This window comes from Lagenorhynchus albirostris, chromosome 10 (genome assembly GCF_949774975.1).
Source record: "Lagenorhynchus albirostris chromosome 10, mLagAlb1.1, whole genome shotgun sequence".
Lineage (NCBI taxonomy): Eukaryota > Metazoa > Chordata > Mammalia > Artiodactyla > Delphinidae > Lagenorhynchus > Lagenorhynchus albirostris.
Window position 1 is genome coordinate 61,308,538 of NC_083104.1, and position 17,672 is coordinate 61,326,209.

At 35.7% G+C, this 17,672-nt stretch overlaps 1 protein-coding gene across 2 annotated transcripts in view; it reads left to right on the top strand.

Moving 5' to 3' along the window:
• Nucleotides 1–17,672, top strand: part of BMP5 (bone morphogenetic protein 5) — a 116,990-nt gene that overhangs the window by 84,852 nt on the left and 14,466 nt on the right. For both annotated transcript variants that reach the window (XM_060164110.1, XM_060164111.1), the window contains exon 4: nucleotides 13,239–13,433. In XM_060164110.1, the coding sequence (XP_060020093.1) occupies nucleotides 13,239–13,433 (195 nt within the window). The remainder of the gene's footprint in view (nucleotides 1–13,238; nucleotides 13,434–17,672) is intronic.

Here is a 17,672-nt window from a genome sequence, read left to right on the forward strand (position 1 = left end):
TTTTTCTTTTTGTCCGGCTGTTTTGACTACAGTTTCTCATTATTATGTATCTCAGTTCAAAAAGTTGAATTATGTCCACTTATCGGAGGATCTCTTAAATATTTTGAGATTTGATAATATTCTCTTCCCTTATCTGAACTTTATCTTTTAAAGCAATTAAGTCTTTTTTGTTCATAAAACCATATGGCTCCCTGTTGCTGAATTTATGGTGCTGACAATTGGTTTCAAACAAATAAATGAGAGTCTCTACTTCCAAGAAACTGCAAAAATCGCATATCTTGCTAAATGTTCTGATAGGAAAAAGGAACATATACTCCTATGTTTGTTTTACATAAATATTAGTATAAATGAAGTACTTCTTTATGTTTAATGCTGAGGATAATTAGAGCATACCTGTTGACTTTTGGATGAATATTTAAGAATAAATTAGGAGGACAGTTGAAGAATAGTTATCTTCAAATACTTAAATAAATACAGTGAATAAGTAAAATTAAATTTTCCCTGTAGTCCAGAAATTAAATCAATGTGTGAAAAGAGCAGATTGAAGGCATAAGAATAAAGTGCCTAAGACCTGGGAGTTAATGGCTATGTAATTATTTGTATTATGAGGGAATGAGCTCGTGTGACTAGAAGAATTCACTATTTATTTGACCTTTTGTCCGGGGATTATTATATTGCCTGTGATAATTTCTCAGGTAATTTTAATTTATATATTTACACTTTAAGCATTATACACATATAAATATTATATTCAGAGAGGGTACCGTGAATAGATATGTACCATCTTAAGGAGCTTGGTATTAAATAGTTTCATTCAAACCAAAACTTAAGATATTATATAAAATCAGAGATGGAGAAATGGATAAAGGGAAGTAAGAAATATTAGACATCTTTTGGGGTAAATGTGTGTGTGTGTTTGTGTGCGTGTGTGTATACAAAGAGGGGTAATACCCAGGCATAAACAAATTCCCAACTGATCACGTGAAGGATCAGATAAGTTCATAGCTGAACATCTATAATTATTAAGGTGTCTAGAGAGCTCTTATTACAACATTTAAGTATAATTATATTTTCTTTTTCTTTAAGTGCCACAATATATTTTTCAGTATCATAACGAAATGTAAAACTTAATCTAAATTTCTCCAGAACGTTTTAAAATGGCTTCTGTTTCTATCATATTTCTATAGAATTTTAAAAACACTAAAACATAAATAAATCTATGACAATATGTCAGTTTCTAAGAAAGTCTTTTTTTTTTTTTTGATATGAATCAAGCCATAAGAGAGATTTAAAAGATAGCTAAGCAAAACAACCGCCTTGGTCATTTTATGTGAATGATTCAGAAGAGTTTCCACTGAGAAGAATTCCTGTATCTTTATGGTAAAAATGACTAGATTTCTACTGAAAATAAATATGCCATAGATTTCCTCTGGGGTTTAAGATCAGTATTTGTTAATTTTCCAAACCCACGTAAGCTGTGACTTATGGATTTTCTAACTTGTGTAATATCTTAAAGCACATCAGAGAACATAGATCCTTCCACTGTGCTCAGATTTTTGCTCCTTTCCCACTGCATAAAAATGAGCCAAATCATCAATATGCCTTTCATGGCTAGAGAACTAAACATAAATATAGGAGCACTGTTAAATTTCTACTTTGTTCAACCTAAGTTCTTATTAATTCTCTTAGTCATATACGATTTTTATAAACTATACTTTATGTATTTCAAACTCACTCAACTTAGCAAAAATTATTTTCTGTCTATACAAATAGCTGCTTTTTTTAAACCCTGATTTTGGCAGTACTTTTTTTTTCTTCCATGCTAATATTTAGTATTTTTTAGTTTTCATGATTAATTCAGGTTTTATTTGCTAGGTTCATCTGTAGTTCATATAAAATAAATATTCAAACCATGTATTTGCTGTGGTGGTCAATCAAAATAATATTAATAACTAACGGGACATAATATTTCCTGAGCGTATTAGATGCCAGTCATTTGGTGAGCTTTTTAAGTGGAATGTCTACTTTATCTTTACTATTTTCCCATTTTGTACACAAGGAAACAGCCTTAGAAAGCTCAAGAATCTTACCCTTGAACCTAAAAATGATGTGTTTTCCAGATCTTACAGATCCAGATCTTATACACTATGACTCTCACAAATGATATGAATTTTATATAAATTCCAAACTGAAAAAAATTAATGCATTTTTATAATTTCCAAACAGGACATGCTATTAATAATGATTGTTATAGAACAAAATTGAACTTTATGTTGGATCTGTTGGTAATTACCTTTGGGTTTTTATATTTTCTGTCTGGAATTTAACTGTGATCTGACCCACAACAGGTGACAGCATTTTTACCATATTTTTTTGTTTTTTTAAAATCTAACTACTTCAGTATTTCTTTTAGCTCCTTACACAATTATCATTAATTTGATAAATTTATAGACTGAAAAGAAGAAAGAAAGTAACTATTTTCCTTCCAGTGATCAGCTTCAACATGTAATTAAATTTAGCCAAATTTAATTTATTTTGAATTCTGTAACGAATGTCCCCCTCCTTTTGTGCCCTGTGTCGCTCACTAATGTATTTTGCTAGGTTCTCCTTCTCTGTTTTCTCTCCTCTGTTTTACTGTCTTTAATCCACACTCCCCATCATAGAATCCTCATGTCTACCTCCCCCACCATCCTTTGTAAGTGTCAACCGGTACTCAAGTTTGTAGTTTCAATCACGGTGCAGCAAACTGCATGCTAGTCAAGCATGCAGTTTCCAAAACATATTAATTGATTATTTTGCAAAAAGTCTGGATGAAATTCATCCTTTCTCTCATCTCGCCATTCCCCCTTCCCAGCATCAAGGCTGAAGGTGACCTGGTATTATTCCAGCCCTAAAGAGGACTCCCTGAATTGTATTTTTGGGAGCACATATTGAGGTAATTTTTTCCTCAAAAAATTGAAAAGAAAAATCTCTGGGAAATAAAACACGTTTTTAATTTTTCACTGTGTTTAGCTTTGCTTTTTAACTTTGTTTCCCTATGAGCAGAGGGTGAGCCATAACTGCTTTGCTAAAACTTCATATTTTGAACAAAATGGTTTGAATGTAATTACAGATGGCTTAGTTCTTTAGAAAATGAAGAATCACGATGCTGGTTTCTTTTTAAATATCTATATCCATTTTGTTATCTCTATTGTATTTTTCTCTGGTTGGTACTCTGAAATGGGCGTCCAGAGCCTAGTTTAATTTTGTATAATGATTGGTAGAGAGAAAATGGTTTTTCTTTAAAAATAGATTTGACTATAGAATATAATCAGTAATAAATTGGAAAACTTGGATTTGCTGTTTTACTATGTCTATTATATATACAGTGTTTTAAAACCAGGTTTTAAAGGCAACTTCCTTGTTTTAAGTTATAATATGTTTACATTTGAATGAGAGCCATTTGGTAAACATCATTTGCTTATCCAAATTTTAGCATCACAACCTAAAAACATACATGAAAATGAATTTTGAAATCAATGATTTAAAGTAAGCGGATAAAACAGGAGTTAGTCCTCCTTCATTATCTGGTGAAAGAGGTATTTTACCATTTTTTAGATTTCCCTTAATGAAAAGGGATATGGAAGTGTTTGGCGACATCTGTATTTCTGTTTTGGATTTTCCCTAATTCAAAACAGTAACTGTGGAGCACCCATCTTGCCAAACAAATCCCAAGGTCAGAAACATATTCCAGTTTTTGTTGTTTGTTATATTCTCTATTCTAGGCTCTAACTCTGCTTTGACTAATGATATGAGGGGTAAATATGTTCATGGTAGTATTGATTTGGGGCCATGCAGAATATGAGATTCTCTGTATTCTCATCGTTCAGAGTTAACTCCGTCTCTTTCATTGTTCTTTCCCCTATAAGTTTAACATCGCTGAACATATTTCTTAAAGACATATTGCAGAACAAGGGCAGTGCTGGTTTTGCTTCATGAGTACAGAGCACAATGGGAAGAAGAGAGAGCCTTTAGTCTTTTAAGGCATCAGCAGTCACTGGTGCTGAGGCTAAACTTTGACTCAACTGGTGTAGACTCACAGGGACAAAGGAAAACCAAAACAAACCAAAGCATCTACCCACCAAAGCCAACGGTATATATTACAAGTGGGGATCAAAACTTGAAATTAGATGGAAAATACCTTGATAGGGAAATTACATGTCTCAGCTCCTTGAACATGGATTCCAACTTCTCTGTAGTCGAACTTGTCAAGTTTCAATTTGAGGGAAATGGAAAGTAGGGGGGGACCACCTGTGTTGTCATGGTTGGAAGGAGTGTTGAATGGTCTTCCCACTTATGAAGGAAAGTCTGACCTTAAACATCACAAAACCAGCAGCTACCACAGTGTCCTTGACAAACACAATATGTGTATAACTGCCAGACCCAGGAGATGGATGGATTCCTCCAATCTTTTCAAGGTGGGGAGCAGAGACCCAACAGGAAAGCATCAGCCCTAAACAATCTCTAACAAAGGGGAACTCTGTGTACTTAAAGGAATAGGGTAGTACTTAGGGTCGACAGGGCTGAGTTAAAAGCATGACCCTTGTCTGAGCCTTATTTTATTCATTTTAAAAATGTAACCATTGTTTTTTTGGGAGGAGTACATAAGATGATGTATGTAAAACAACTGATAAATTACCAAGCTTCAAAATGGCAGCTGTTGCTTCTTTCTTAACTTCAGAAGGACTGAACTGGCTCACCTTCCCAAATCCCAATTTCCCTGATGCTTTTGAAAGGCTTGCTTGTTATGACTTTTGGGTACCAGCTCTATTTATGAGTGGAGGTATTCAGATGATTTCTCTGTGCGGTGATAAACTGATCAAAACATGATAGTTCTATTTAGGCTGTGAGATCAGATTTGCTTCTGACCCATGCTGACCAAAAGATAAACACCTGGGAACCCAACTGTTATTTTGCATGTGGACAGGTCAGAAGGATGCTTTTGCTCTGGGCTCCACCATGAAATCATAGTGGCATGAGGTCTCACTTGGTCCCTTATGTGGGGCAGGCCAGCTCACATTCTGCTGTTGCCAGAGACATGAGAAAAAGTGAAGAAAGATTCTGCTTTTCTTTGCTCAGAAGAATGTTTTGTGATCCAATCTTCATATGTGAAGGAAAGAACTAAGTCCCAAATGTCTTAATTCCACTTTTTTTTCTTTTTTTGGCAAAAAGCAGACACTTATCATGGTATATACATTACGTATTCAGTATCAGGCCTTCACTATGTATTTTGGAAAACACATTTAATTCCTTTCACTCTTTCTCTTTATTAAGTGTCAAAATGATTTATTTCTCCTCCATTTTGGTAGTCCTTGACTATTCTAAAGATTCTAGACATAGCTTATGATCATTTCACAGGTTCATGTATCAAATTGAAAGGGAAGGTCAAACATTTAATGAACTATGTTTTTCTGTATGATAAAAGTTCTTTTTGAATAATATATCATATAAGCTGGTAAAAAAGAATGTTTCCTTTAGACACTCATAAATTTCCCAAGTAACTGCATTAAGTTCGTTGCAAAGTCTACTTTAATCCACTAGAGATAAAATGCAGAGTCTGAAATTAATTTCACTGCTATGAAACAAACTCAAATGCGTTTGACGTCTAAAAGCTTTTCTTCATTGATATCTTAACACGTAAAAATAGTTTTTGAAGACGTTTTGGTTGATTTCTGCTGAAACCCTGCTTTCATTATAGTTTTATTTAACTCCCCTGTGATTTTAAAGGAAAGAAGTATATGTGTGTGTGTACACATTTTTTTATCTTAAGAAGTCACATAATAACTGGAAAAGAGACTAAAAATAATTCACTCTTCCCATGGTTTTGTGAAAAGAATGTTTCTGCTTTCTTAAAATAAATGAGACCTGTAAGATCAACAGCTAACCAATCTTTTGGGGGCATGTGACAGATGATGTCTGTAAAACTCATAGGGCCTCAGGGAAAGGCTCTCTATATAAAGAGAGGAGCTATTAAAAAGTAAGTGCGTGCTTATGTGAAGGTGAACTACAATTCCTAGTTTCAGATTCATATTTCCACTAGCTGAAAATAGGGTCCCGGTAAAAAGCATTTGTGGGACTTGTCACGCCTGAGACAGTAAGCCTCCACATTTCAGACCACATCCCATGGAAGGAGACTAATCCTTTTCCATCATCTCAGCCCCACCCTCAGTTCAATAAAAAAATTGAATATTCTGGAAAGCTTCCCCAACAAGGCCTAAACCTCTGGCCCTTCTCCTTTATGTTTCTTGGCCTTTCTTCCTCCAGGCAACCCCCCACCCCACCTTTCAGAAGTTTCTTGAGCTACAGTTCTCAACTATTTGCATTTTCCCCCCATCACGCTTTGAGCCATCATACCCGTGTTTCTGACCAAATATCCCAATTTCTTTACTAATCCCCATGACTTTCTCAGACGGCAGGGCATGAGAATCCCTTCTATAAACATTTTAGAAAGAACGGAAACTCTTTAAAAAATCTCTTCCTCCTTTAAACTTTATCCTTCCCATACTCCAATCCTAGAGGAAAATGAATTTCTTCTATTGCAGTGTTACCAGGAATTTACCAGGAATTGTAACTACATTTCTTGTCTGCAGATAATACTCAACCCCCCATTCATGTTAGCACGTCAGGACATGGTCCCCTGTTGCCCTCTGTGGATGTCATACCCCCAATGTTTCTTCTCTATCATCAGCTACAGAATCTTATCCTTATTCACACATGTTATTACACTTGACCCTTCTTTTGTTTTTGATACTTTTTATTTTTATTATTTATTTTATTTTATTTTTGGCCGTTCGGGTCTTAGTTGCGGCACATGGGATCTTCATTGAGGCACGCGGGATCTTTTGTTGTGGCAATGGGCTTCTCTCCAGTTGTGGAGTGCAAGTTTTTCTCTCTCTAGTTGTGGCATGCAGGTTCCACAGTGTGTGGGCTCTGTAGTTCGTGGCATGCAGGTTCTCTAGTTGAGGTGCATGAGCTCAGTAGTTGTGGTGTGTGGACATAGTTGTCCCTCAGTTGTCCCTCGGCATGTGGGATCTTAGTTCCCTGACCAGGGATTGAACCTGTGTCCCCTGTACTGTAAAGCAGATTCTTTACCACTGGACCACCAGGGAAGTCCTGTTACTTTTTAATAATGACTGTATAATTGTCAACATATAATTATATAGAACAAAGTGGTTATTTTTTAATTTACTCTTTTAAATGTTGGGATAAAGAAGAAAATGAAAAGATCTAGCAAAGAAATTGCATGATGAGCCTGGCTTGTTAAACAGAAGCCCAGAATCACCATGAAGAATCACTAAAAAAAAATGTAACTACCTTGTACTCTGAAGTTCAATACCAATATATTTTTTAACCAGTACCACATTACTGGGAGTTTTCAGTATCACTGAAATAGTTTAAAATCCCAGCTTTTCATTGTTTTCGTTTGAGATTGTAAGGCAATGTAAACCATCTTAAAATCAGGAAAATTCTGAGCAGGAATGTAAAATTTTATTTATGATACTTCAAATATCTGGCAGTAGGTCTGTGCTTTTACTATAAAACTAGAAACTATGCAAATTTTTCATCAAAGTATGACATAGTTGAAATTCATAGCAAGATTACAATTTGCTTAATTTAAGATTTCACTGAGTTAAAACGTATATGGAATTTAAGTAGACAAAATTCTATCTCCCCCACATTCCTTAAAATCTGATATAAAAATGATTTAGTCTATATGCTGGGTAGAGAATTCTGCACATTTTAAATCATCTGTTTCTAAAAAGGGTATGATTCCAGTATAATTTAGAGCCACAGAAACTATAATTTAAGAGTACCAGAAGCAGATTTAATCACAGATTGAAACTAAGCAAAGAGCAAGAGAATATGTGAATGAGAAACAGCGCAGTGATTTGTTTTCTGTGAACTAGTCCACAAAGGATGCTGTAAGCGTCTTTTGAAAAGGTAATTTGTGCACAACTTTCATCACAGGTGTTTTGGGTTAAGTGTTCAATACTGTGGATTTATAGGAAAGAAAACAGTGGAATTTATGCTAACATCTTATAGTGATATCAACGTTTAGACTCTGATAAATCCTCAAGTGAATGTTTTTCAAATTGTGTATTCTGGAAGGAAACTAAATGCTCATATTTGGAACCACTTGTCCTTATAACATCAACATGTCTCTAAAGAGCTGTTTTGTCAGAGGCTCCTTTAATAACCCTGTTTTGAAAGAAATAAACATTTTGAAAGTCACATTTTCCAAAAAGAATGGTCTGAAATACAAAACTAGTGAGTTGGGGATGGCTCTTTGGCTTGCCAGCCTACTGTCTTGATGATTCTAAATTTGAAAATAGTTAGTTATGTCCTTAGGCAGATGTGAATACAATACCCTGACCCCCAGGCTTATATAAAGTCATAAGGATCAGAGGAGAAGATCTGGATGTCTTGAATCCATCTTCAGTTATGGCAAAATGTGTAAGTCAAAGCGCCAGCCTCACATACTATCTTCTTGATACCTGTGTGAAAAGAATAGTTATTTCTTTAGATGATACCATCCTAACCCCACCTTTATTCATTCTGTAGTTAATAAAACTGAGAAATGCCCATATATTTGCTTCTCAAATTGCTTCTCTTCCCCCAGTACCTGTTGAGTAATTTCGAGATGAAAACAAGATGGCCAGGATAGGAATAGTTCTAAAAAACATTCACATGGAAAGATTTAATGGGCATTCTTTTCATAAATGCAAGAGATGATACCTCTGCCCGTATCAAACTCTGGACTCACATATTATTTCTCATCACTCTTTTATTTTATGATTCAAGAATTCTGTGATACAGAAACCTGGGATAATTGGGCACCATGTTTCTTTGGGTCCAGCTGTCATCAGTGAAATCACTGGAATGCTGGTATATCCTTCAAAGAAACTTTTCTATCTCCTCTCCCATTTGTGTGGGAGATCCCATGTGTATTTAAACTTGAATTGACTCCCAGCAATCAAGTTCTTCTCCCTCTCTTGCTCTCACCCCACCCATTTAGCAGATCACTACCCTTCCCTCTTCCTAGTGTACAATGTCAGATGTGACACAAGGGAAGTGTCCTCTTATTCTAGGACCATTTCATCCCATCATTTGCCCTGCCTCTCACTTTGGGACAGTTTTTTATCCACCTTAAAACTCCCAATGCCATGAAATTGCTGCTTTGCTTGCCTTTGAAATGCTACCACTCTCTGAAGCTGATGCTGGTACAGGAACTCATCTTGGACCTACCTACATTCTGGTGCTGCCATCTTGTACCATTGTGGAGCTACTTGGAAGCCACTCTTCTGAAGTAGGAAGAATCTTTGGCCACCACTTGTATCATACCATTAACCAAACTCCAAAGTAGGGCTCCCTTGCCCTCCCAGGATTTTACAGGGACTTTGGGTAAAAATAGGTCTGTTAGATTTTCTTGAATCCCCTGGTTCTTAAGAAGTTAATCATGCAAACATTGGAGCAAGGCCAGAAGGAACACTGAGTTACAGACTCAAAATCCCTGCTTCCTTATACTCACTGGGACATTGTTCTGAATCTGTACTCTAGGGGTTCACCTGTTCCTTCGGATGAGTTCTCTCCCTTCAGGTTTTTCTATTCTCTTCCTAATATATGCCTGGTGAATTTAGCTTACCCATGTTCTAGCTATGCCTAAACTTGTCTGAATCTTAAAATGATTAAGCTTGGATTCCAGCTGGTGTCCCTTATCACCCTTTTATTTTAATGCTCTTTTTATTACCCCAGGTTATGTTTATTTCCACTGTATATTCTTTTTTATTTTTTCAGTTATACATATGTATATTTATTCTTTTTCATCCTTTTCCATTATGGTTTATCACAGGATACAGAATATCGTTCCCTGTGCTATGCAGTAAGATCTTGTTGTTTATCCATCCTGTATATAATAGTTTGCATCTGCTATCCACTGTATTTTCAATCCTTAATGTATATATGTTTCCTACCTACTTTTTTTAATAAGTCAAAAATGAAGATTAGCTTTGAAAAATAAAACCACAGTAATACACACCTACATAGAGTTTTCCTAAATCAAAATGTTTTAGGTAGGTCTCTTTACTGATATATTTGCAGTATCTAAAACATCCTGTACCTTTAATAATAAAATTCAACATTGTTAAATAGATTTTACAAAATAGTCACTATTTTTAATACCTGCAATATAGTCTGGGTTTCTATTAGCACTTCTAAGAAAAATAACTGTTCAGCCCTATTCAAAAGGTTCAGTCAACATAATCAAGGGAGGTATAATGTGTCTGAAGGACAAGGTCATATAGTTAATGCTTCCACAGTGTAGCTCAAGATCAAGAGCCACTGAGTAAGTATGAACTTATGGAATCTTAATAGTCACATCATTGCTGAAGTGGAAAGGAAACCAAGAGGAAACTTAATAATATCAAAAGTTATTTTAAAGGGAGTTCACGTTGCTTTGAAGGGGACTTTGCTTCACACACAATATCTACCTTTGTAAAGCCCAAGAAACCCATATTTGTCACACACACACATCTTTACAGTTTTCAAAATATAAATCTTTAGAGCAGTCTTCTTTCTCCACAGATAAAAATGAAAATATTGAAAGTCTTTTGAATAATAACAAAAGGAATCCTCTTGCAAACCCAAGGAAACTTGGAACTCTGGGTTCAATGCTTATTTAACTGGAAAAGGGTCAGTGTGTATTGTGATGAATGGAAAACTGATTTTACTGCATTCCATTCATGGCCATCGTGTGGCAACCTATTTCAGTATTAGAAAGATCATATATTAAAAATTATTTCTGCAGTCATCCATGTATACAAGTAAAAATTTTGTTCCTGTTAAATTATCACTTCATTAAAACATCAAACTTAGAGCTCAACAAATACTTTTTATGTTGTGCTCCAAGACTGAAAAAAAAATCCAAAATTTAAAGAACAGATCACCAGTTATTCTCTTCCATCACAGTCAAGTTTCTCAGTTCTGTTTTTTTTTTTTTTTTTTCTTTTGCTGCACTCTCTGTCACTGGAAACATCTTAAACCAATTTCAAGTGCTACACCTGAATAAACATGTTGTAAAAGTGTTTATGTATTGAGGTGGGTCAGTTCAAGGTATGGTATTTGGCTGGAACTTCTAATTTCTCTTTTTACAGCAAAAGGGCTGCCAGAAGGAGGAAGTCTGAGCTGAATTAATACATTTGTTACAGTGGAAGTAGAATGGAAACTACTCCAACCACAAATCAAACTGCCTCTTTCATTTATGCCAGTGATATAGTTTTTCTAAGAAATATAGACTCTGGCATGGAGCCACTGTAAGTTTGCATTTAAAAGAGAAACCCATACGCTTATTTGTTTAAGGTTTACTGCTCTGATTATTTGAAAGTTCTTTCTCTGCTAGGACAGAGTGAAGTGGCATTTGGGAAGCCGGTGGCCATTTTCATATTTGTAAGAAAGCAACAAGTTTTCCCAATGAGCAATTGTTGGGGACGTTGATGGATGCTGCCTGCATTGACACACACGCATTTTTTTTAACCAATATCTCCACATTTAAAGGACCTCTGTGTTCCTCCCAACAGCTGCACAGACTCACATAACACAGTCTCCTTTTCTGATGGTAGAGGGTCCCTGCACAATACAAGTATACACAAAAGTGTTTATGCTGCCAAAATAAACTGTGTTAAGAGCAAGAGTTTATTTGCTAAAATGCCATTGATTTTAGGGACCTATTCCCTTTTCTTCCAAGGTGGGTCAGGTCTTAGAATGGACTGAGGCTACCCCACAGTCGTGACTGAATAAATATTTTAAGAAAACTGGCACATCTTTCTGGGTGCAAGACAGGGCCAATCATGCACGTATTTGAAACCACATGATATATTACTCTGAAAAGATTGGTAACTTCTGTATCTGGAGTAGAATTTTTTTTTTTTTTTTGCGTGACTTTTGAGTAATTCTCACCTAAAAGTACAACTTAAGGTTAAACAGTTTGTCCTCTCTGGGTGATTTTCATTGAATTCAATATCAACTAATGGTTTTCTTTATATATGCACACACATATATACATATATATAATTTTCTGTGATAATTATTTTAAATGAGAAGATCATAGCAAGAGTGAATTGTAAAAAGGGGGAAACAGTAATATCTAACTCCTAAGGTATTTGTGGAATCACATTAAATAATGCATGGAAAACACTTAGAAAAATGCCTAGAGTACACAGCATGGGCTCCAAACATGTTTTTTTATAATGATAATACTTATCATTTATAATGATAAGAATTATTATTGCTATCCCAGAAGGAGAAATACTTTATCAACATCTACTCCTAGTCTCCAGGACACTTCTCACCCATTCCTGCCCAGGCCCTGGGTGCACTCCTTTTCTGATAAACAACCACTCCAGGGGCTCAAAAGGGTCTGGGACACAGGCTGGTTTAGAGACCAAGGTGAGTATCCAAGCTCACCTGGAATTTTTCTCCTTTCCTGAGCATCTCCAGGCTTGGTTTGCATCTTCTGAAATCCTTTCAGTAAACATAATTCGGGCATGTCCAAGTTCAGAAGGGGAGGGATTCCGTAATTTTCATGTTTGCTTCAAAATCCTTTACATGGAGAAAGACCTGGAGCTTACAGCAAATCTCCATCCCAGCAGGGGTTCTGGAAGGATCTTTGAAGAGCTTTAAGTAGATCACAGCTTTGTAAAGATGGATGGGCACAGGCCAGAGGTGAGGGGGCGAGGCTATCAACACTAATTAACACTGGAAAGTCTCCAAAGAAGCTGGTGAAAATAGAAACACCCAGCCAGCCTTTCAGATTTTATCACATGGAGGAAAATTATAAGGCACCTAATGCAGAAGCGCCTGTAGCTAATTTTTTGAAATTACTGTTTAACGTGGACATTTCCAGGCTAATGGGAGTCAAGCCTTTCCATTTAGAACATTGCCAACTTCCAGGTCTGAGAAGGGACCATCAGTGAAGGCCTGACGGTGTTCTGTGGCCAAAGAGGGATACAAAATGGAAAATCAAGCATGGATAATTGTCTGTAATGGTAAACTTTCCATGTTTATAAGAATCTTTGGCCTGCAGAGAAAACATTCTGATAGTGTTTTAAAAAGTCTCCCTTTTTGCAAGTACCCTCTGAGTTCATTCCCATCAGGTAAACTTCATCTCTTCTTCATAAACCCAGTGCTCCTTCGCTCTGTTCTAGGACACAGCATCAATGTAAAGTCGGCTGGTCTCGTGGGAAGACACGGGCCTCAGTCAAAACAACCATTCATGGTGGCCTTTTTCAAGGCTAGCGAGGTACTTCTCCGATCTGTGAGAGCAGCCAACAAACGGAAAAATCAAAACCGCAATAAATCCGGCTCTCATCAGGATTCCTCCAGAATGTCCAGTGTTGGAGGTAAGCAAAAACCAGAGCAGCAGTTCTGCACAGAAAGTGGTGGGGTCATGTGTTGCAAATCAAGTAGCCACAATAAGTTTACCCTCTGGATATACCTTTATTTGGTCTATTAAATCATCCAGTGGTATTTCTCGCAACCCCCAAATGTTTCATCAGCAAATCACTCAGTAATTCATTTTAAAATACTGTAAGTAGGACTTGCCTTCATATGTTGAAAGATGCAGTTCAAATTAAAATCAAGCTGGCAGTAATAAAATTATGGAATGCCTACATCGACAAAGGCTAACCCAAACTGAACTCCACAACTTGTGAGCTGACCTTTCCAGGGCCTCTCAAATATAGATGGGTAACCAGGTATACTCAAAATAAAAAGATTTCTTTGGTACTTAAAACAGTACATGTGAATCATGAAGTTTAAATTTTTTATGACAAGAGAAGCAGGGAAGATTTTATGGTAACTGAAATAATATTTATATTTCCATTAATTATTTGGAGTGCTGTTATCTAGATAATTTGTTTTGAGTGTGTGTGTACACATACCTGCATATGTGAAATCGAACAAAATGTTACAAATGCACAATTGATCCCACTGTGCTTGCAATTTAATCTATTAATTGATAGAAAGGGAGATAAAAGTACAGTTGATCTGAACTCATCTGAGAAAATCTGAAGTAATTTAATAATATAATTTATACCATTAAGTACCTTGTTTAGTCCTGGTACAACAAATTTTCATAAGCTGTTCTTAGATGAAAATGATGGCTATTTTATTCCTAGGAATTGTCTTATATGAAAAATAAACCCATTTGAAGGGGAAACCTTGCCCTAGAACATTCCATCTAGTATGGCATATTTGTTCATTTGTAAAATGTGTATTCTTCTATGTTGATGGCCACCATATGCAGTGTACTTGTGAGGCACAGTGAATGAGCTGGTGAACAAAACAGATATGACCTCTGCATAGGGTATTTCAGAAAATTAGAATGTTTTGCTCTTCCAAAAAGACACATTTAGACAGTGTTTGCCATTATTCCTGAAAAAAATCTTCATTTTTTTCCCAATTGCTAGAAACTGACAAGTCATATTGTAATTTTTTATTACTCCAATATGCATGAGTGATAGATAAGATTATAAATGATTATAAATGAAACAAGAATATACAGAATTTTTTTTGAACCTGAGACACTCAACAAAAATACTAAGTGGAGCTCACTGGAACCCTCCTAGAGTGCAGGTACAGGAGAATCGTGTTAGAAAGAAGTCTGTTTTGTGCATCTAGCCACAGAAGCAGAGGGAAGAGTTCTATATGGAATTGCATCATACTGAATTACATGCTACGCAGAAAGCCATGTTTTAAAATAATTTTCCATCAAGTAAGTTTAACTGTCTCTTTCACTTGAAAGTAAAACGTGATATTAGTGCCTTATTACAAGGCTATTTTATAAAAATCTTCACAAGATATTTAGTTTGGCAAACATTGTAATGGCTTAATATGAAAGATGGAGAAAAATAACTTTCTAAGACCTTTTCTTCCTTGTAAATACTAGCCTGTCAAAGTTGTATATTTTTCTTTCCATGTAGAATGGTTCTGAAATGGGTTGAAATGTTTTTAATTTAATGTAGCAGACTGCATTAAGAAAAAGATTTGTTAAATCTTGAATAGACTAGTAAATAATTTTTGAGGAAATTACAAAGGAAAAAGGATAAGTTGCCTACGTATTATTAGAGCTCATAATGACTCTGGCAGAGGCGTTCCAGCAACTGAAATCATCCGAATCCTTCTCCCTATTGGTGAACTCTATTTATCTTCCCTTCCTGACCACAAGTAACAAATGTGCTTCTATAACTAGAGATGAATAAAACACATGGCACAGAAATCACGTAACTTTTCATCAGTTTCCTAACACCATTCAGAGTACAAAATTATTCTAATATAGACCAATATTTTCTTTTTAAAAGGTGTGTCATTGGCACCCATTTCTGTGAAATATGCAGTAGATGGTTTTGGAACATGCTCATATTTTGATAATAAGAAGAAAGAAAGTAGCTGGTTTGTGTGTATGAGACTTAACCTTTCAATAGTTAGTAATCAAGCAGACAGGAAAAAGTCTCATAGGATTTGGCCTGAAAGACAGGGGGTTAATATAAACATAAAATTTGATACTTAGGAGACTTGAAATGCCAGTGAAATTTTAAAATTATCCAAATATAAATAGTAAATGCTGTAATACTACTAGGCTTTTACAATAAAATACTGTGTGAAGACTCCATAACTAAGAACGGGGCCAGGAGGAAGAAGGGAGAGAGTCGTATTAGAAGTTTGCTTGGTTGCATTTTTTTTTTTTTTTTTTTTTGCAAAGCATATCCTCAAATGTTAAAAGTCTCCAACAGTGCAGGAGAACCCAGGTCATTCTTGCTGCCTTTACCTCATTTCTTTCTTCTTTCTTCTTTGTGGAGAGCCTAGAACAGGGTCTAACACAAAATAGCAACTTCACAAACACACGTTGAAGACCTTAACGTGTTGCCTGTATGGGAAAAACTAAGTTCCTTTTTCAGGTGCCTATGCACAGAACCACTGCTCCCAGATTTTCTGCAGAAATCCTCCCTCTTTGGTCCTCTTCAGGTTTTTGGCAAGAAAGTTGAGCACACACTTTGTGAAAGATGTTGCTTGTTTCACGATGAGCCAGCACAGTTGATTTTCATTTGAACTTGGGTTTGGGGGTAAGAAAATGTAGGCATTAGCTAAATGTTAAGGGAGCCACCCTTTAAGATGGAAAGGCACCAAGTTGATAAGATTTTAAAGAACCTACCAAAAGCAAGATGCTGTTTTGAGCACTATATCAGTGCCGAAAAAAATAGAACATTAAGAGTTTACAGGGCACATGGAAAGTCCTGATTCACTGCAGAACTGCTTGAAAAGGTGCTTATTGCAAGCTTGGTACTAGGGATCTTTGAAGGTGAATCCAATCATTGGTGCCCTGCCTGGAACCATGGTGATTTCTTAAGAAGTCTTTCAAAGAGGCATTAAAATGGGGACACTCTGGGGCTTTGCTGGCTGTCCAGTGGTTAAGACTCCGCGCTTCCACTGCAGGGGCAAGGGTTCGATCCCTGGTTGGGGAGCTAGGATCCCTCATGCTGCGTGCATGGTGCAGCCAATAAATAAATAAATAAATAAATAAATAAATAAAATGGGGACACTCTGCAACTCCCAACTCTTTGACAGGCACTATCTCTTGCCTAATGGATACAGTGTAAAATCATGCCTCTTGGACAAAAATATTAAAACCAGAAGGAAAAATTAATTGGGATTATTTGTTTAGACTGTTTTATATTATATAATTAATATACATTTTCATTATTTAAAAATAATCAAGTCTTCAATAAAGCTAAAATTCTCCTCTGATCACCTACACCTAATTCTTTTGAGATAGGTTATACTGATACACAAGTATCAACTTGATACATGTACTTCCAAATCTTTTCCTCCGTATATACATCACTTTTGGAGAATATATTTTGTTATGTTCTATATGTGTGTGTGTATATATATATGTATATATATGCACACACACATATATATTCTTTTTCAGATTCTTTTCCACTGTAGGTTATTACAAGATATTGAATATAGTTCCCTGTGCTATACAGTATGTCCTTATCGCTTATCTATTTTATATATAGTAGTGTGTATATTTTAATCTCAAACTCCTAATTTATCTATCCTCCCCCCATCCTCTCTGGTAACCATAAGTTTGTTTTCTACGTCTGTGAGTCTATTTTTGTTTTGTACATAAGTTGTATCATTTTTATTAGATTCCACATATAAGTGATATCACATAATATTTGTCTTTCTCTATCTGACTTACTTCATTTAGTATGATAATCTGAAGGTCCATCCATATTGCTGCAAATGGAATTATTTCCTTTCTTATGGCTGAATAATATTCCATTGTATATATTTACCACATCTTTTTTATCCATTCATCTGTCAATGGACATTTAGGTTGCTTCCATGTCTTGGCTATTGTAAACCGTGCTGCTATGAACATAGGGGTGCATGTATCTTTTCAAATTATAGTTTTCTCCTGATATATGCTGAGGAGTGGGATTGCACGGTCATATGGTAGTTCTATTTTTAGATTTTTAAGGAACCTTCATACTGTTCTCCATAGTGGCTGCACCAATTTACATTCTCACCAACAGTGCAGGAGGGTTCCTATTTTTACATACTTTTTAAGA